Source organism: Aureobasidium melanogenum, assembly GCF_000721775.1.
Source record: "Aureobasidium melanogenum CBS 110374 unplaced genomic scaffold scaffold_20, whole genome shotgun sequence".
Taxonomy (NCBI): domain Eukaryota; kingdom Fungi; phylum Ascomycota; class Dothideomycetes; order Dothideales; family Saccotheciaceae; genus Aureobasidium; species Aureobasidium melanogenum.
Genome location: NW_024470072.1, coordinates 310734 through 331245, shown reverse-complemented (window position 1 = coordinate 331245; position 20512 = coordinate 310734). Strand labels below are relative to the sequence as shown.

Genomic DNA, 20512 nt, shown 5'->3' with positions numbered 1-20512 from the left:
GTGGCGGTCTTCTTGCGTCCTCTATTTCTTCCTTTTGCTAATATGCTTGTTGTGCTGAATCCTTTGAGTATACTCGTACACTCAACCCTAGGTATCTCCTTCTTACGGTGCCTGAACAACAAATTAATCATGCAAGTGCGATTAAGGAGAGGAGGCCATAGGATACCTAGCAATGCTAGAAGAAAGGTAACAATAGTGTCAACAATATTTTATGATGCTTCCATTTTCCGCAAGAAGCCAATGACGTTTTCAATCTTCAATCAGTTTGCCTGTTTCGGCTTGATCGCGTGAGCTCGCGGCAGCTCGTTTCCGCCAAATCGCGTCTTCCAGCTTTCTGCCTTGCAAGAAATCTCACTTTCACTTCACCGTGTTGCTTGACAACTCAAATCACGACTCTATGTGTTGTCAAAAGTTACATACTGGATATTGGACAACAGAGCAATAAACATCATTTTTACCGAATCTTGGATACAATCTCCCTTCTTTCCTCTTGCTCACGAAGCACCGCTTCACTTGCGCCGCCGCCACCATGCCTCGCTCGTCTAAGCGACAAACGAGGTTGACCTTCGATCCACTGCCGACATCATCACCGGCACCTCCTGACATGAGTAAATCGGTCCGCGACCGCGCCGCAACTGTTCGATTCGAGGGTGCAAACCCAGCCAAGAGACGCAAAGTGCACGATGCTCCTGGACCTTCACTTGCCTCGATCACACCTGACATACCTGAGAAGAGCCTACCGCCCACACCGGACCCGACTGGGCTCACCAACTCCTTTGGCGCATCAGCTGTCAGCGACGACGAAGACGACATCAGACCTACCCAACGACTGTCGAGTCGCAAGAGCCAGAAGAAACAACAAAAGCTCAACCTCACGCCATCGAGCCCCAGAGCTATCAACACAGCGCGACCAGTGAGAGCTGGCTTCTTTGGGACTCAGCAGCAGGCTGATGGCGACTCAAGTGACGAGTCGGACTCCCTACCACAACTTCCAGTCAGAAGCCAAAAGCAAAAGAAGAGCAAACGTCAGAAGAAACAAAAGTCGCCATCACCGGATGTAGAGAAAGAAGAGGAAGTCGTACAACCAACTATCATCTCAGACGAAAGTGAAGACGATCTACCAACAACACCAGCAGTGAATCGTAAGCGCAAGCGTCAAGCTGATAGCTCTTCACCTCTGGCCCTCATCCCCGACGACGAGGACGACGACGACAGCGACGTCGTTGTCACTGGCTCTCGAAAGCGAACACTAGCTACCAAGAAACAAGCACCGCCGCCACCACAATCTGAGTCTGATCCAGACGACGAGCCACCCTCATCCCGGTCTCGCAAGCGCCTACGACGAGCCAAAGATTCTGCACCAATGCGCACAATAACTGAAGAAGAGAGGCAGGACCTCGAGGATGATCTTGTGGATCTAGCTTCTAGTGGTAGTGACACTGAAGTTCGAGTCTCACAGAGAAACAAATCTCCACAAAAGAGCGCTCGTCAATTAGCCCTAGAGCGCCTCAAGGCCAGGAGAAAAGCCCCTATGAGCAGCATCGTTGAGGACGAGGATGATGAGGAGGATCAAGTTGAAGATGAAGAAGAAGATTACAATCAGAGTTCCAATGAAGATGAGGAGGAAGAATACGACGACTTGCCAAAGCCCTCGACAAATAGGACCACTCGCAAGCAGATGTTTACTGAGGATGACGAAGACGAAGGCTTTGTTATTGATGATGACGGCCCGCTCGGCGTGCCAACCAACGTGCCAATCGCCTTTACTCGTTACGCATCGATGAAGGCCAAAGACCTGTTCCGTTTCGCTATCGACTGGATGGTGCAGAAAAAGATCAACCCGGCCTTCCAAATGGAGGACGAGATCTACGACTTGACGTTCAAAAAGCTCGACGACGAAGTCAAGGGACTGGCTGGCTCGAAGTTCCAGTCAGCAGCTTGGACATCCAAGTTCACCCTGGCACTTCAAGCAAGACCAGACCTCCTTTCCGCACGATTAGATCGACAGTCTTCAGCTCACTTCGGCCGCGACAAGTGTGATGCTTGCAACAGATCTGGACATCCAGCCACGTACGAGGTCAAGTTCGAAGGCAAGCCATACGACAAGAACTCTCTGGAGCCTGTAGCACCACGCAAAGCCACCAACGGCGACTCGGACGACGACGACGACGACGACGACGACGACTCCAGCTCCGAAAGCAGCGTAGATGAAAATGCACCCGTCAACTACGACTCCCAAGGCCGCAAGATCCTTCCCGAAGAAACCGTCTTCTATCTCGGCAAGTTCTGCATGAGCAATGCCGAAACCGCTCACTCGTTACAACACTGGCGATACCATCTCTACGAGTGGGTAGTCGAATACCTCGAAAGCGCGGGCTGGAATACCCCAAAGCTGATTGTTAAGCGCGATGGCTGGAGTGTTCGCAAGCGCAGAAAGCATGCCAACAAGATTGTGGATATTATGGAAGAGCAGGGCAAGATTAAGGCGTTGTATTCCGACTTCAAGAAGGAGATTGATACGGCGAGAAATGCGAAGCAGGGGCGTTGGGATAGTTCGCCTTGAGCAGTTGGCTCTCAGAAGGGGGTCGAGCTGGAGCGGGAGTTGGTTTCTTGAGATCGAAAACCCTTTGTAATAACGTGATGAGACCTACGATCAGCAGTTCTTAAGCAAGTATTCACTTCTTTCAGTTCTCAAGCCCAAGTCTTCATTCCTCTCGATCGTGTTGCACTGGTTGAAATGTCTTGATTGCGGACGCTCGTCAAGTCATCCGCATGCTGTTGGCTGTCCGTACCCTCCACACCGCTATCATACTCATGTTAAAAAAGAAAAGGGCCATGCCAGACCCTATACGTAAAGTAAAACCGTGGTTGAACACCCCTCATCCGTCCATGCCCTCCCCTCCACATCCTCAGCTCCTTGTCCTTTACTCCTCGCTCTCCTCAGTAAACTTCTTATAAGCCCCCTCATCCATCAACCCCTCCACCTCCTTAACATCCCTAACCTCAATCTTGGCAATCCAGCCCTCACCCTCCGGACTCTTGTTGATTGTACTCGGCTTCTCCTCCAACACAGCATTGGCCTCGACAATGACTCCCGACACAGGAGTCATAATATCAGAAGCGGATTTTACAGACTCGACACTGCCGATGGTGTCACCGGAAGAGACTTCGAGATCGGTGGTGGGCAGTTCGACGAACACGACGTCGCCCAGGGCGTTGGCGGCGTAGGTCGAGATGCCGATTGTGCCGGTTTTGTTGTCCGGGGAGAGCTCGATCCATTCGTGATCTTGGGTGTATTTCTTTGCTAGGGCTGTGGGAAGGGCAAAGGTTAACATTTTGGACAGGAGGAAGAGGTGTTTGTGGTTTACTCACCAGCTGATCTGGCTGAGAAGCAGCGAGTAGATGAGGCATTGGCGATGCGGCAAGAGAAGGTAGGTCTGCTGGCAGTAGCCAACGAACGGGCAAAGACTGAGCGAGCGATAGATGCCATTGTAAAGCTTTTGTTTCTTGGAAAATTGGTATGTACAAGTAAGTTGATCAAAGCAACAACGAGCACAGCACGAGAGCTTTCCCCGATAGTGACGGAGTAGTTCGCCAAGACTCGGGGAACTTTGAACGCGATTGCGGGAAAGGGTCCGCAGACTTCGATCGAGAGATTAGATAAGATTGAAATTTGGTTTCGGTGCCACACTTGGCCGACGTTTGTCGTCGCTTGTGGGCGCATACCAAAGTTCAGCAGCAAGTTGCGAAGCCACAAAGTCACACTTTCTTCTCACACTCAACACACATCATGCTTTACGAACTCATTGGCGTGGTATGTCCATTCCCTCTTGTTAGTCCATATCTTCACGCGACAGACAACTAACAACCCTTCTCACAGGTCCGCCCAGGCAACCTAGCCGAAGTCCGCGAGTCCGTCTCTCTCCTCCCAAAACCCTCATCCCATCCACCTCTCTGACCCTCCCTTGTCTCACAGAATCGCAAAAACAACAGGCAACATCGTCCTAAACTCCGGCGGCGTAGTCCGCGGCATCACAAACTGGGGTGTTTTCCACCTTCCCAAGCCCATGAGAAAAAACACAGTCACCCACAACACAGGCCACTATTTTGTCGTCCGCTTTGACAGTTCGGCAAGAACGCAGCATGCGGTGCGCAGAACCCTGGGCTTGGATCCGAGAATGTTGAGGTATTCGGTGGTCAAGATGGGCGGGACGCTTGATGAGTTGAGGAGTGTGGTTGGTGAGGTGCAGTGGAGGGCTGATGCTGATGCTGTGCAAAACTGAGAGAGAGAGAGGGAGAGATTGAGGGGTAAAGAGCGAGGAGAGGAAGTTTTGATGTACATTTGGGATCAAGGGATGGCGTTCATGGGCTTGCTTTTCTTTGGGCTGGGTCATCACCAAAGAGGTGGAAAGAAGCATGGTTCTTTGCTCAGGATATCTCCAAAGAGTCTTTTCCTGGACCCTTGAGATATCATGCAAGAACAAAATCATCACTACACAGTGGCGATCTGTACAAATATCATCCTGCTCTTGTATTGAGCTATATAACAAAAACCCATCCATTTACAATTCAGTTTGACATTTTGTGATTCTGATGTATGGCACATCTATCTGTTCGTTCGTGCTCTATGGCACATAACCAACCGATTTTTTCGTCAAGGTGGAGCCTCATCTATACCGGCATCTGTTCGTCATTTCCTTCCTCATTCTTAAGTAAACATGTTGCCCAAAGACCTTTGAGCCAATGGTACCTCATCACTCTGTGATGCATGTCAGTAAATCGTGTTCCACACCACAGCACAAAAGATAAAACTCACCTCAACAAAGTCCGTCGCATATATTAAGGCACTGAAGCAGCCGACCAGGTCCTCCAAAGCTTGTTTGATGCTAGGACGAACATTTGGACCTTCTCTGACGGCAGCCTTGAAAACACCTTGCATGCACTGTCTGTTCTCGGTCAAGAACGCTCTTCCTTGAGCGATGACGTGCTGGTTTCTCGATCCTCTGCTGACGACACATGAGGTTAGAATGCGCAGCATAGAGATCAGGAGGCGGTAGAAGTTCTCCAGTGCTTCGACATTGTCAACGTCCAGGCCGATGTCTGGATCTGTTGCAAAGAGCTGCGAGTCACGCACGGCGCTGAACAGGCCAGCTTCTAGGATGGCTGCAGCACCTTCATTGGTGTGTGACATCCGCAACAGTACAGACAGAGCGGTGTGGATATAAGAAAGGAGTGTTGCGATATCTGTTGTAGAGTCAGCAGGAGTCTCGAAGAAAGTCATGAGTTGCTTACCTTGTCCTTCACGCTGCTGTTGAAATTCGCCAGCGATACCACGAATGCCGTCCACAAGTACAGAGGTGAAGTTGAGCTTGGTCATCGCCCGTGTCAAATATTGCGATTTGACCATCTGGAACAATTGCAAGCAAGACTCCAGCACCATCAAGGCAGAGACTCTACAACTACCTGCGCTGGACATGACGTCTTCACAGATTGTGTCCATCAAACGCTCACCTCCGTGCTCGATGATCTTGGCGGTCTGACGTTGCAGCGGCGATGATGTTCTGCACACGGACCTGATAAAGTGACGGATGGTCTGGTAACATGTTTCGCGCAACTCAGTACCCCCAGAAGCGCTGCCGATACCTCGTAATGCGGTGCGGAAAGTCGCTGTTAGCCTATCGTGGACTGCACTGACTTCCACGTTTTTGTCTGTGGCAGAAGTGTCCAGAACCCTCATCAGAGTGTAAGTTAGCTTTGCAAGTGGGATGGTGACAGGAGAGTCTTCCACAATCGTCCTGTCCAGCTTCGGCAACACGATCTGCAGAGCTTGCAATGCGAGTGCAGTCTTGGGCGCGGCTTGGAAGTCGCCTAATGCAAGCATCATTGACATAAGCTTTACCCATACATTGAGTGCCGCACGTTGTGCAAGCATGATCGAAGCGTAATTGTTCTCTGATTGCAGGCATAACATGGCAGCATCAATCTCTGCAGCACATTGTTGTTGTGAGCTCGGGTCGAGCAGTCTGCCATTCTTTCGTAGATCAGCTTCGCGCAGAAGCAGCAACTCCTTGGCGAGCGCAAGATCGTAAACAACTCCAGACTCGGGTTTGTCTGTCTTGCAGGAGCCGAAGTCAAGGCCGCCAATGAAAGCTTTTTCTGTCATCTCAAAAGGCAAGGAGATGTCGACATCGATAAAGTCAAACAGCTCAAAGATTGATGCGTTTTGCACTTGCTCGCCAGATGACAGAACAGTCAAACCCAACAATGATGATAAGACTTTTTGCCGCTGTGTCGGTGTGTTGCGCTGGATGGTTGCTCTGATGTCCAAGGAAGCTTCCTCAAAGAACATGGTGCGCTGGATCAAGAAGTCCCTGAAGACAGCAGCAGAGTCTGAGATTAGGAATTCAGGGTCAGCACAAAGTCTGTTAGCCCACAGGTTTTCAGCATTAATAGGTGCTTGCACAACTGCCACAGCATCTGAATATCCAGACTCCCTGAGCTCTTCGAGAATGATTCGCTCGGTCAGCGACGAATGGAGGAGTCTCGAAATTATCTGACAAGATGTTCGACGTATCGAAGAAAGCCAGGGAGCTTGGTTGACCTCGGGCAAAGCGATAGTGTCGGCTGAGAGCTTTGCCACAGCATGGAACAGCGAGGCTCCTGAGTCGAATAGGCCATTGGGTGGGATACTGATAGCTCGATCTGTACAACGGAAGCCTAGCAGGCAATGTGCTAAAGCTGGACGATTGGCTGCTGTTTCGAGTGAGGTATTGAGCAAGTCCAAGATGCCTTGCTTGATGTTAATGCCCGGTCCTTCCGCTCCCATTTCGAGCTCTCTAGGGTCAAGCTGGAGAGGTGAAATGAAAGATGCGGCGATACGATCGACATCAAAGTCTTGTTGCAACGCAGCAAGCACGCGGCTGCCTCCGTAAGATGTGCCAGTCGCAATTGAGAGCTTACGAGCTGTTGCTAGCTTCTGAAGAAGTTGCAAAGAAAGCATTGTTAATTCCTGGTGGCCAGTACCGCAGTATAAACCAAGATCAACGATGATGTTGACATGATTCAGAATGACATCTTCGAATGAAGCAAGTGCAGGGTTGGCAATAGCTTTCTCACGTCCAACATATTGCGTCTTCACGATAGGTCGGACAACATCAAAGTAGATTGATTGCAGTTTCAGAACCTGGTTGATCACCTCAATGCTGCGACACAATGCAACAACCATGGGAGAATCTGGTGAAGCAGCGCTGATCGTGTCGACGTCTTCATGAGCAGCGGCGAACAACGCATTCGAAACTTTGTCGTTGAAAAGCCATTCCATAACGCGGGCGAAAGGATGGAAACGAACATACGCGGCTAGAGAGGAGGTTGAAATGATCGAGTCAACGGGAATGTTAGTGCTGTTAGCAAAGATAACAAGATCCTCGTTGAAAGTCGAAAGACACGTTGAGATAAAGGCCAGGCAAGTGCACCTTAACTCCCAGATCTGGTTCACGTCAGGCAGATCAACCATTCTTTCCTGGAAGACACTGCCCATGATGAAGTCAACGTAAGGATCTATTCCAGGCATGCGGTATGCTGCACCCAGTTGTTCAGGAAAAGGTAGCATGTCGCGCAAGCTGCTCTCTTCTGGACTGGGCACAACCATGCTCTGTACGAGTCTAGTGAACGCATTGGGTAGCTCGAAGCCCTCCAATAGTGATTGGAAGCGTCCTTCTTTTGCCACTGTAGGGTTTTGAGGCGTTTTGGTGCCAAGATAGTTCCTCAAGCTCGGCGAATCATACATCCATGAATCAACGTAGTCCCAGAGTGCGTATCCAGCATCAATGCTCTTGTCCGTCAGACTGGCCGCTATAGCCATAAATGTACAAGCTTTCAGGCGGTTGGAAACACCAGAGACGGCAAGATTCAGCACAATCTCGTGCAGATTGAAAGTGGGGTGAGTTAGGACAAAGGTTCTGGCACTCACGCTGGAGCGGCACATGTGTGTAACAAGACGCAGATAACACTCGAGCATGAGTTCACTCTCCGGTTCAATGAGTGGTCCAGCCATTGCGCCATCGCCTTGCAGGGAGGTAGATGTGAGCTTGTCACTGATACCAGGAGCATAGAAACTCAGCTCGTTGAAAATTTGTGCCCAACTCAGAGGTGCTCCTCGGCGAAGTTTGGCCACCGCGGTAGTCGCATCGTCCATGAGGAACTTGTGAGCAGCTTCTGCGCATTCGGCATCCTCAGATATCGAAAGGAACATTTCGCAGAAAGCAGCGGCTCGAGGAGTGGATTGTCGTTTCGAGGCCCATTGCAGGAAGCCATAAAGGTTGCTATCGGGATCTTGCCAGAATGATTGAGCAGCTTCGGGGAAGCCCTTGAATGCGTATGAAATGATGACCAGGAATCTTTCGAGATGCAGACCATGTTCCGGAGTACCATGAGGCTGGCGAATACTAATGTTGCGACGCTGTTCATCTTCCTCAAACTTTAATCTGCGGATAGTGTCGGGCATGTTTGTAATGAAAGCATCGACGAATAGCTGCAAATTTTGGGCAAGGATCTCCTGGAAGTAGTCGGATGCCTTGATTGGGCCATTCCTGAAACGTTCTGCTCCGGTCAAGAGGTAAGACACCAATCCAACCTTCGCTGGATCGTGCCACAAATCTGCGCGCACCTGGGCGCAGATGAACAGGATAAATTCGAAAGCACCATTGCGAACAGCATCCAAGTAACGTTGAGAACGCGATTCAGTCTCCACTTCCAGATCCACTCCTCTCAAAGGCGAGCCGATAGGGTTGTCGATGTAGCGGCCGCTGTATTCGGCTAGCCAGAAGACAGTTGCAGCAGCACGGAAATCAGGTAGCTTCCATTTTGAGTTGTCAGAGTTGTCGGCGAAGTATTGGTCCAAACCACGGGCATCCCTCAGACTGGCAGCACTATCCACAGGACCAAGAATAGAGGCACAGCTAACCAGAGCAGGTAAGTAATGCAAAGTGATGTCGTCAGGGCTGGCGAGTTGGGCTGTCTTGTTCAAGAGGTAGCGATAGTCGTCAACAGTTGCAATTCCGACCTTGACCAAATGTGAGACGATAGCACCCAAAGACTCGTGTTGTTTTGTCAAGCTCTGCTTCTCGAACTGCAGCGTCTCCAATGCATAGCCATGAGCAGTCTGACCAATCATGGCAATCTGGTTCAATCGATCTTGCAGCTTCTGCAGCCATTGTTCAACGATAGCCATAGCATCCACACACTTGCGCCAGAAAGTTGCGTCCGGCTTTTCGGTAATCAGACCAGCACAAGTAACGAACTTGTCGCGATCATCGGTGTTTTCACAATCAACGGCCTGTTGGATCGTCAAGCGCAGACATTCGAGTAGCGTTTCCCTGTGCCCGTGGAAGCGGAATATAGCAGCCATCGATGTAGGTCTTCCGAGCTCTTGTGCAGTGTTCTCCGATTGCAGATTCAGCCTTGCGGCATCCAGCTCATCTAGATCTAATTCATCCGCGACTTGAATGACCTCCTGTCTCCAGTCTTCGTTGATTTGGTATTGAACATCGTCGACGGTTATTGTGTCTAGTCAGCTGTGTCAGCACGCAAGTCTTCTCCTTTCGAGTCTTGAAAAGCGTACCGGCCTTAAGTGCCTGCCTGCTCTTGTCGCTCTTGTTCTGACGATCCAGCAGTTTCCTGAAGTCGGCAATGCTGTCCTCCAGCTCTGTCCAGAGACGATCGACATTGGGTAGGCGGGATTCGGAAAAAGCTACGAGGTCGGCTTGGAGACCTTGCAGTCTGGTCAAGCTGTCGTTCTGATCCATGGTCGGTGGGATGGTTGCTCGTCACCCGACGAGAACTGAGGTCTTAGATTCCAGTTCGGTAGTTTGCGCACAGGTTATGCGCGTGGTGAGTCCGGTAGTGTTGAACGCGATAATGATTGTGAATAATGTTTTGTTGCTTGAAAGCGCAAGCAGCAACGCGCGCGAGAAGCTCGACCCGCCCATCACCTCGGCGGCTTGCACCGAACTTTTCCCGTCTACGCCGTCTTTCACATCGCGTGCATCCTTTCGGCATACCACTGCATGTCTTGCCTGAAGGACAAATTGTCTTTGTTGCGCATGCATGAATCTCTGATTGACGCAAAAGACTTGGTTCCAGAGAGTCGTCCGTAGCATTCAATCTCTTCCCTAGAACTGCCTTCCAGATCAATTGACCGGGCTTAAGCGACATATGTCCGGTCAATCGTGACTGCCCAAAAAATCACCAGCCATATTCGCGCTGTTTACAGCATCTTGTTGTGTCGTGATTCCCTCCGAGGTTTGCTGAGGTCACTCACACACGCCAAACTCATGCCATCGCCATAGGATCATCGCCCAGCATGGCATCTGATATCAATCTGGCAGAAGCTCTTGGTATGTTCAGGTTAACCTTACACAATCCATGTCCTGACAACGAACAGAGGGTATGTCCTCGAAGGGTATCAAAGAAAGGACTGATGCTGTGGTCAATCTTCGCCAAATCTTGAGGCATAATCAAGGCACTTCCAGGATTGACAACCTCAAGGATTCAGCGCTTTTCAAAATCTTCGATGCCATTTTCCAGGCCATCGATGTCGAAGTCACTCAGCTTCGAGCTTGCAGGGCAGGCGTTAAGACCAAAACGACTGTATCCGCTACCGAGATACGCCTCACCAGTTGCTCCACTACATTGCGTGTCGCACTCGAGGTTGGCATCCGCAATCTCCGCTCCAAATCTGTCAAGGCGCTCATCGATCACTTCATTACTCACTTCGATGATGCCGACGGCACCCCTGATGTTATTTTGTGTGGCGATTATGCTAGGAATCTCTCCATTGTGCTCAGTCATGAACCTCATGTTGAGCATTTATCTCATGACTTATGGAAGGCAACCCTGAATTTTTGTCTGGACAAGATAAAGTCTGCTTTCAAGCCCGATCATGGATTAGGATCAAGCATTCTGACACCGAGGTCGTCACGTTCTCATTTCGCCCCTTCGCAAGCAAGTTTCACCAAAGGCACGCTACCTAGGCATGCTGTGGATGATTTGGTCAACGTCGTTCGTTCTTTGATCAGTGTTCCATTTGCCCCGCTTCTCCCAAAAGGGCCTCAAGCTCTCAACGCAATGGCACAATATCTGCATAACTCACCGCACTCTGGGAAGCCTCAGATTGACGCTCTAGTGGTGGTCAACACCATTTTGTCCCAGATACGTAGTGAAGATGTCACATTCACCAAGAAGTTCACCCGGGATGCTCTCGTTTTCGCTAAAGCGCTGTGGAGCACAAAGCTTTCTGCGCTGAAAGATGAGCTCCTGTCCATGCTGATTCTGCTGCACCCTTTTGTCGAGGTCCTTTCTCAGGAAGGTGAGAATGAGCTTCTGTTAACCGCAATATCGAACCTCGTCGACACAATCAAGGGCGAGTACACCAAACGGCCAATCAAGGACCAGCTTCAGATCAGTCAACTAAACCTCCAACTTGATTTCAAGCAACCCTTTGATGGCTTGCGAGGTCATGTATTTGGACTGCAGGACGGCCAGGCAATTGGTGAGAACACTTTGAGTGCAGAACACAACTGGACTTTGTTAAAGTTGCTGGCTCACTTCTCAGTATGGAATCATCCTTCTGACCAGCGAAGCATCAAACAACCTCTGTCTTCAGATGCTGGTCCGCAAAAGCGCCAGCGCATTGAACGATGGTCAGACGAACTATCTCGCATGCTTTCTGACTTCAGCGTTGCAAATAAACTTTGTTCACTGCAAATCATATGCTTTGCTGCCCAGTCTACTCTCATCGAGGAAGAAATTCTGGCCAGCTTGCTCGGGAAATTGGCCACTTGTATTACTGATGACAATAGTTCTGTCGCAGCGTGGGCCTGTCTGGCTGTTGCAAGGTAAATAATTCACCCTAACAAATCTAGCCATCAGGCTGACATAATAATAGTTGTGCTAGTCAAAGCACGGCTCGAGCAGCCACTCTGGCTGACATCTGGAGGTCTATTTGGCGTTACACTTTGAGAGGTGTCAGTCCTGCTCAAACATGCAGATCGGCTTGTCATCTCCTTCACACCATGATTCAGACTGAACTGATTGATCGGGCAACGATTCTCGAGAACATTGGTTCTATGCTTTCGAGTATCTCAATCAGCGGACCCTCCATGTTTGGTGATTCTGTCGCTTCGCTGTTCCAAACTGTCATGGTTCAACTTCAGCGTGAGAGTACTTCGTCGCTAAGTGAGAGAGTCGAACAAGTCTTGACATGGGTTTTTCGAACGTGGGCCCCAAGCAACTTTTTTGACAAGATATTTGCTTCCCAGAACACGAGTACCAGAGTCGTCGATGTCATGAATCTCGTAAACGTTTGTCTAGGGTTGCCCACAGAGCAGGAGCCACTCCAAAGCCTACCGGTCTGGGGCTCTGTAGCACAGACATGGATCTTGCACAGCCGCACTCAAGACCTTCTCGATTTCCTGCTGCTCAGAAAGAAAAGCGCTGCGATCATCCCTCACTTACATCAAATTGAGCAGGTCACAGAAAGAAGCTCCTCAACAAACAATGTCGCTGTCAAGCTGGTGCTCGGTCTTTGCACAACTGAGGTCAACAGTGCGGTCGACAAATGGAAGAACATGAAGGAGCAGAGTGCCGGTCATCTCGACCAGCACATGGTTCGTATGGTTGGCAACTTGATCACTGTTGCACTGTGCATTGCAAATTGCCTACACATCAAAGACACACATCGAGCAGAACAACTTCAAGCTGCTAACGAGAAACTCATGAGGCTATTGTTCAGTGACCTCTCGAGTCCTGTGTGTGAACAAGATAAGGTGGACGCCCTCATTGATCTTGTTGCACATAGACTCTTGATTTGTCAACCGGACGTGTCGAATCAAGAAGGACATGGCCATCATGTTTGCATGGCGCGACTCTCGACCTCTCTGCTGGAACTTCTCGACGGGAGACGCTATATGACACAGTCGGAGTCTTCGGCCAAGAAGAACGAGACTAGTGACATGATGGACTTTGACACTGATTTTGACTCTCAAGTGACTACATACACTGCGCCGGTGAATGAGGTCCGAGCTCCAAGAAAGGTCATTTCCACCAACTACAGTCTCATGTCCCAAAGAGCGAGCGTTACAGTCTACGCTATGCTGATGCAGTCATCTAGTCACTTCGAAAAGCGTGGCGACAGCATTGGGAATTCGACACAAGAGCTCATATCGCATGTCCTTGATCTTCCAGCCCAAGAAATTCTTGCCAGTGGGCCTGTTCTTACCACTTTGCCTCGATACGGCGTACAACTTACGCCCAAGCAGTTCGAACCACTTCTCGAATTCTTTGCGGACAACACACTGCAGTCTTACGAGTTTGAGCGTTCTGAGACGAATGTTGACCTATTGTTGGGTGTCATGGAGAGCTTCGTTTGTACCTGGACAGACGCTTCGGACCAGGATCTCTATACGTTTGGCCTCGATATCTATAAATGGTTCACTGTGACGGCTTTGAAAGCTAATCTTCTCTCGCCATGTGTGCAGAAGCGGCTCGTTCGCCTTGTGCTGCAAATTCTGCAGATTGACGCAGATTATGGACAGGCAGACAAACTTCCGACCATCCGATCAATGTTGTTTCATCTCATGCGGGAAGGCACTCTAGAAGTCAAACACTCCATTGCTCAACACCTGTCATCACTCTTTAGCCTCTTCTCTCTACCTGTTCATACAAAAATCTTCGAGGAGCTCCGAAAAAGTCTACCTACTGACACGGAATGGATCGAGGGCCTTGCCGTCCGAGTCTTGGTTCTAGCAAATCTAGCCGCTAGTTGGCATTCCCTTCGACGACAATGCATCTACCACATATTTGAGACTGCGGGTATGATCACTGACGTCGAAAAATATGCCGCCACATGCATTGCTACGATCTCGGAGGCTCTGGATCTTGACTCGCCTAAAGAGCTATTCCGGCTTTTCTCCCCTCAATTATTATTCACCTGGTTAGAATCTCAAGCCGTCGCAAAGATTCCGTTTGCAGTTTTCGGTTACAAGACTATGGCTGATCTGTTGGAACACAATATTGACGAGATATATGCCCAGTTGCTCATTCGCGAGAAAGAGGAGCAAATAAGTTGGTTGACCAAAGCCCTGAACTTGGCCGAAGGGAAGATCTTACATTCTACTTTCAGTAAGACGCTTGCCTACGCCATATCCTGGGATGTAGCTGGCAAGCAATCATCATCACAAGATTCATCCCAGGTGGCGACTACATGTGAATCCCGCATTCGGACCTTTTTCAAAACAAGCGGTGAATACTCAAGCGCAGTTCAGTCTAACCTTCCAGACATTGTGGCTCAAATTTTCACGTCGATGTACCACGAAGAGGTCGTTGAAAAGTTCCTTGAGAAGCGATCTCACTACGCTTACGCTCAACATGCTCTCTCCGCGATGAAGGAATATGGATCTCTCGACACAAATCTCTCGCAAGCCCAACAGCCGAGTTTCAAAGGCAGATACCTCATCGATCAATTAGAGCGAGTTTGTCGTAGAGCAGGAAACAAAACACTCACGACTATCAAGGACGCCATGAGTGTCCCACACATTACGGCCACTCTGCGGTCTATCATCGATTGTATGCATCCTGCATATGGTCCATTACATGCTTGTCGCACTGTCAGAAAATTGCGCATATTCATCGCGCTGGCAGGAGATGATGTCTTTGGTGGATACCCTTTACAGACTCTGATTCGAACCCTGCAGCCAGTCGTTGTCGACCCACATTGTTCTGACGATGGTATGGGTGTGCTACGATATCTTCTTGAGCGTGGAAAGCCTTTCCTCAAGCATGAATTGTCGATGATCACCGGAACAATCCTCCTCATTCTCTTCTCGTTAAAGCAATTCATGACGTCTCGGCAAGACAAGACCACCCAGGAAAGTCAGTTCCGCAATACGGTATCAAAGATGCAATCTTTTCACGATTGGCTTGTCGACTATCTTCTTGATTTCTGCTCAACCTTGAAAGCGCCACAGCAGGAAGCTTTCCGTTCGCTTGTTCAGTCGTGTCGTGATCTCGAATCACCGGCATCTTCGGGAGATACGAACCAAGCTGCGAGCGCAATGCTACAGGGACTCCTAGACGACGAGGAGTCGATCTCGCCAATCCTAGGATCTAATGAAAGAAGAGAAGTCATCTCAACCTTGTGCCGCCATTTCCATGTGAGCGACAAGACAGCCCAAGACATGTTTGGTTCTGATGAACTTTCGCTTTCGTATGCTCGGCGAGTCTGGGTATCTACTCAGGCACTCAAGGTCAATGATGATTATGGAGCCTGGGCAGCAAAAGTCCTAGGCCGTGCTTATGCATCGACAGTCTCATTGGAGCAGATCAGACCTGCCCAAGGCTTGATCTCCCACCTGACCAGTGGTTCTGGAGAGAAAACTCAATCCATGCAAGCAGTTGTAACCAAGCTTAACAATCTTCTGTCCAGTCAGAATCGAATACATGTTGGTGTTGCTGAGCAGTGTCTCAGGAACATTGCAAATCGGTTTCTAGTTTTGGGAGACCACAACGGTTCAATCGAGTTTGAGAAAAGCCTACCCAATCATGTTATCGACGCGACGGCAATGGTATACTCGAAGGACATCGCAGAATCAAAGAACACTCAGAAATTCCGTAGAGAGGACCTCTGGCATGCTGCAAAGCTCGACATCAACAAGCCTTTCGAATCATGGGTGCAGAATCTGGCGGTCTCAATATGCAGGTGGGCAAGAGACGATCCGCTTGTTGGTCAGTTGGAAAAGTTGTTCCTATCTGATGAAAAGTTGTCTCCGGAACTCTTCCCATTCATCCTTCATCTTGCTCTCACCTGCGAGATGGAAAAGGAACAAGTGCTGCGAACCTACCTATCAGAGTCATTCCTTGCACATTTCCGCAATCAAGAAGCAGACACTGGCCGAAAATGTCGACTACTATTAGAGTCGCTCCTATATCTGCTCACTCAGAAGATTCCTAATGAGAAGACGAGAATGGACCGTCTCGAATGGCTGGAGCTGGACTATGTTCTTGCTGCAGAAGCTGCTGACAAGTGTAACATGCCTACAGCTTCTCTGTATCTTGGGGAGCTAGGTGCAACTCCTCAGAGCGTTCCTCAGTCATCAAGAAGGTCATCAACGACTCTCTCTAACCCGAAATTGCCTTCAAATGAGCTGCTCCTCTCAATTTACAGCCGTGTGGATGATCCAGACTCCTTCTACGGTGTCAAACAACCACCATCTTTGGAATCCGTGCTCGCACGTGTCCATCATGAAGGCGATGGAATCAAAGGACTGATGCTGCACTCCGCTCGTACGGACGCATCTATGCGACAGTCTGGACTGGCCGACGAGTCGGATAGATTTGGTCTGATAAGCTCTGTCGGTGCCATGAATCTGAATAGCTTGACCCATGATCTACTCAAACAGAAAGGTGGCAAGTCTACGGATGCCACAACAGATGCTATGCTCAACGCTGCTCGCAAACTGGAGCAATGGGATGTTGCACCGCCTCAAAAGAATGATTCGGCTGCGAGTACAGTGTACAGTATGTTCAGAGAGCTTGCTACTGCTACAAATCTAGAGGCTGTCCAACTGGACCTGAACAGAGCTCTGGGATCATCGATACAGCACCTGCAAGACACTCGTCTCGATGCGTCTGCAATCCGCGCCACATTGTCGAGTATTGCTGTGCTCAACGAGGTCGATGAGTTAACCAACGTGAGATGTCCCTCTGACCTTTCACAACTATGGGCTCGAATGCAAACGCGACAAAACGGATGGGACATTGGGCGGTAAGTGATGTAACCAGATCATGCTCCTGATTTGTACTAATATGTACTTAGTTTCAACGACGCTCAAGGGATTGTTTCTTGTCGTGAAACTCTTTTCAGCCTTCTGAGTCAGAACAAGAATCTCAGAGAGGCACTTCACGTTAGCATCCGGGATTGCCGCGCAATAGAAGCTCAATCGGTCATCAGCTCTTCTCAGTTCGCCAGGAAGAACGACTTGATTCAACAATCCCTGACTGCCGCGACCTATCTTTCTCGCTTGGTTCCTATATGTCAAGAGATTGACGTGAAGATGGATGCCGCAGCGCACTTCGAAGTTGCAACTACGTTGTGGAGACAAGGCGAGATTTCGACGTCTGTGCAGATGCTGCAGGAACTCTGTTCCCGAACGGACCTGTTGAAGCAGTCGATTCATGTTGGCCGAGCAGGAATGTTGGCTCAATTGGTGAGTGTTGTGTGGTTTTCTGAGAGATGGAGCATCACTCACGTATTGTAGGGTCATGAGGTGGCAGATGCGCGTCTAGAAAAGCCCGGAGAAGTCATCTCGAACTATCTTAGACCTGCCATTGAGCAGCTCGACCAAGCAACATCTGGCTCGGAAGCCGCAAAGGTCTATCACGAGTTTGCTTTGTTCTGCGATCAACAACTCCAAGATCCGGGTAATCTGGAAGATTTCCAACGACTAGCAAAACTTCGTGATCGTAAGTTGGGAGAACACCGACAGTTTGAGAAACTCATCAAAGATACCCAGAGCAAGGAGAAGAAGCGCGAGTTGATGAGACAACAAAGAACTGTGCACCAATGGTATACTCTCGACGATGAAGAGTTCCAGAAGATGAAACGCAGCCGCGACGAGTTTGTGCGCCAAAGTCTGGAGAACTATTTGCGAGCTCTGACTGTATCTGATGAATTCAATTCTTCAGTCGTTCGCTTCTTTGCTCTCTGGCTTGAACACTCAGATTCGCAAACCGCAAACGCAGTCGTGCAGAAGACCCTAACAAACGTCCCTAGCTGGAAATTCGTCGGTCTTATGAACCAACAAACGTCGCGCTTGCAGAAGGATTCGAGCATATTCCAACAATCCCTCGCCGACCTGATCACGCGCATCTGCACCGATCATCCTCATCATGGTGTTCACTACCTCTACACCGCCATCTACTCGTCCATTGTGGAAACTGAACAGGCTGCAAAGTCTCGACGCGACGCTGCACATTCTATAGCGCAAAACTTGGGCAGGAATAAAAATATGACCGAGACCATGCGTAGAAACTTCCAGGTGGGTAATGTCTACCACAGACTAGCAGAGGTCAAGTTGAATCCCAAGGAGTTCAAAGGCAAGATCACAGTCAACATGGTGCCTGAAGCGAAGGAAATGGTCAACACAGTATTGCCCAGGAAAATGCCTCCTGCGACAATGGCTGTCGAGCTCCGTCCTGACTGCGACTACTCTTCTGTGCCAGTAGTCGCCAGATACAGAGACGAGATTCGCATTGCCGGCGGTCTGAGCGCGCCTAAGATTCTGGTCGCAATCGGAACAGACGGCAAAGAATACAAACAATTATTCAAAGGTGGTAACGACGATCTCAGACAAGACGCCATCATGGAGCAAGTTTTCGGAGAAGTCAGCAAGATGTTACAGACACACAAGAACTCTCGCCAGCGCAACCTACACATTCGTACCTACAAGGTGCTTCCACTCACCTCGACCTCCGGCATCATCGAATTTGTGCCAAACTCGATGCCCTTGGGCGAGTTCCTGGTCCCAGCGCACGCAAATTACCATCCTTCAGACCTCTCGCAGGGCAAAGCGCGTGAGAAGATCGGTGGTGCACAGAGTATGCCCAAAGACACGCGTCTCAAGGTATACCGCGAAGTGGCGGCGAGACACCAGCCAGTGCTCCGCCACTTCTTCTTTGAACGGTTTCAAGATCCAGACGATTGGTTCCAGAAGCGACTCAACTATACACGCAGCACGGCTACCATATCTATGCTGGGCTGGGTTCTTGGACTTGGTGATCGTCACTGCCACAACATCCTACTCGACGAGAAAAGTGGTGAAGCCATCCACATTGATCTGGGTGTGGCTTTCGAAGCTGGTCGTGTTCTGCCCATCCCTGAAGTCGTTCCTTTCCGCCTCACTCGCGATATCGTTGATGGCATGGGCGTAACAAAGACCGAAGGCGTCTTCCGCCGCTGCTGCGAGTTCAGCATGGATGCCCTGCGAGCCGAAAAAGACGCCATCATGACTTTACTCAACGTGTTGCGCTACGACCCATTGTACTCATGGACAGTATCACCTCTCAAAGCACGCAGAATGCAAGATCCCAGCCGCGATGGCGACGACGGTGGCAACGGACTGGGATCTGTGAGCAAACGTCCTGAAGACGAAGCTGGCGAGGCTGCAAGAGCATTGGCGATTGTAGAGAAGAAGTTGAGCAAGACGTTGAGTACTGCTGCTACGGTCAACGAATTGATCCAGCAGGCCAGTGACGAGAGAAACTTGGCAGTGTTGTTTGCTGGCTGGGCTGCTTATTGCTGAGCTGAGCACACGGTGTGGATTTTGCAAGCATTAAAGGTACAGTTGCTTTTCGCTCACTGACTTAGATCATATCACGCTCGCAAGACTATATATTGACTAATAAGCATGTTAATAAAAGTATCTGAGATTTTGCTGTCTCTGTTCTTTGGCCAGTCAGATATCCTAATTGTACTTAGGCTTGATTGTGAGCAACTTATGCAGTTTTATGCATCTTGATTATGCTAGTGCATGGTTGGGTATAAACTGGCTCTACTTAGGAGCAGGGTCGTACCCCAGACAATGCTTCAAAACATGTTCGACGACACTATGGTCGCCCAACACATTATTATCTGCTCCCAATAATCCATCTAGACTCCGAAAGCATGATTTTTTCCATGATATACGATTGGTGCTGATAATGCATGTCCTAGTCGCGTAGTTGTAGAATTAAGATTTTCAGATCTGTTCATTCAAAACATTAACCCGGTCGTCACGATTCTCGATACCGCTTTGTGACACAGTCGCTTACAGAACCACTGTGAACCTCAATGGTGGCGAAAACAGTGGCGAAATAGAGTATGGGAATGACGCGGAAGACTGAGACGACGACGAGTCCAAAGGTTGTAATAACGCGGATGGCAATGCCTTTGGCTATGGAAACAACAGCCGCCCAACCCTCCATTCTTCTACTACTACCACTGCCACCTCCAAGATGTTGGCGAGGGAGTGACGCACATCGAATCCACCTGCCAAAAAGATGTATAGTGGAAGCATAAAGCTTTAATCACCAGTGACCAGAATCGAACACACTTCCAGCAAAATGAGATGGCGTTACACCCAATATTCCCGGCTCGTCTTAGCTACAAGAGATATAATTATCGAACAAGTAGGGAACACTAGCTATTCCGCTCAACCAGACACACTGTACTCGACCTACCCTTGTGGCCCTCATTGCAGATTGCCTCCCAGTGTGGTAAAGTATACAACTCGTGTAATTACAGAAATGCATGATTGCAATATAAAACAAGATGTTATCCACGGAGAGGCAACAATTTATCAAATGTCTATGGACAAGCATTTGTCTCCGAATGGGAGTGTGCCTTTTGATGGCTTCTACTTCCTTGCTCTGTGTTGTGGTCGGAGTATGATGCAAGATGCATATTTTGAACATGGGGAGG

The 20512-nt window shown here is 49.5% G+C and overlaps 5 protein-coding genes across 5 annotated transcripts; 3 read left to right on the top strand and 2 right to left on the bottom strand.

Annotated features, from left to right (window-relative positions):
• Window positions 1-529: 529 nt before the first annotated feature.
• M437DRAFT_77449 (uncharacterized protein) lies at window positions 530-2563 on the top strand (the record flags this gene model as incomplete). Its single annotated transcript, XM_041026810.1, has 1 exon — window positions 530-2563. One exon carries the CDS (start codon window positions 530-532, stop codon window positions 2561-2563), a length of 2034 nt encoding a protein of 677 aa, XP_040877395.1.
• A 361-nt stretch (window positions 2564-2924) lies between these two features.
• M437DRAFT_54447 (uncharacterized protein) lies at window positions 2925-3490 on the bottom strand (the record flags this gene model as incomplete). The annotated part of the gene is made up of 2 exons (XM_041022695.1): window positions 2925-3310; window positions 3373-3490. The coding sequence occupies 2 exons, from the start codon at window positions 3488-3490 to the stop codon at window positions 2925-2927; spliced, it is 504 nt and encodes a 167-aa protein (XP_040877394.1).
• Window positions 3491-3790: 300 nt separating this feature from the next.
• M437DRAFT_77447 (ribosomal protein S6) lies at window positions 3791-4283 on the top strand (the record flags this gene model as incomplete). The annotated part of the gene is made up of 3 exons (XM_041026809.1): window positions 3791-3814; window positions 3881-3912; window positions 3977-4283. The coding sequence occupies 3 exons, from the start codon at window positions 3791-3793 to the stop codon at window positions 4281-4283; spliced, it is 363 nt and encodes a 120-aa protein (XP_040877393.1).
• Window positions 4284-4708: 425 nt separating this feature from the next.
• M437DRAFT_54584 (nuclear pore complex subunit Nup192) lies at window positions 4709-9803 on the bottom strand (the record flags this gene model as incomplete). The annotated part of the gene is made up of 4 exons (XM_041022715.1): window positions 4709-4759; window positions 4817-5244; window positions 5293-9564; window positions 9620-9803. 4 exons carry the CDS (start codon window positions 9801-9803, stop codon window positions 4709-4711), a joined length of 4935 nt encoding a protein of 1644 aa, XP_040877392.1.
• A 557-nt stretch (window positions 9804-10360) lies between these two features.
• M437DRAFT_54412 (uncharacterized protein) lies at window positions 10361-19355 on the top strand (the record flags this gene model as incomplete). Its single annotated transcript, XM_041022688.1, has 5 exons — window positions 10361-10394; window positions 10442-11894; window positions 11945-16819; window positions 16871-17261; window positions 17313-19355. 5 exons carry the CDS (start codon window positions 10361-10363, stop codon window positions 19353-19355), a joined length of 8796 nt encoding a protein of 2931 aa, XP_040877391.1.
• Between the last annotated feature and the right edge of the window lie 1157 nt (window positions 19356-20512).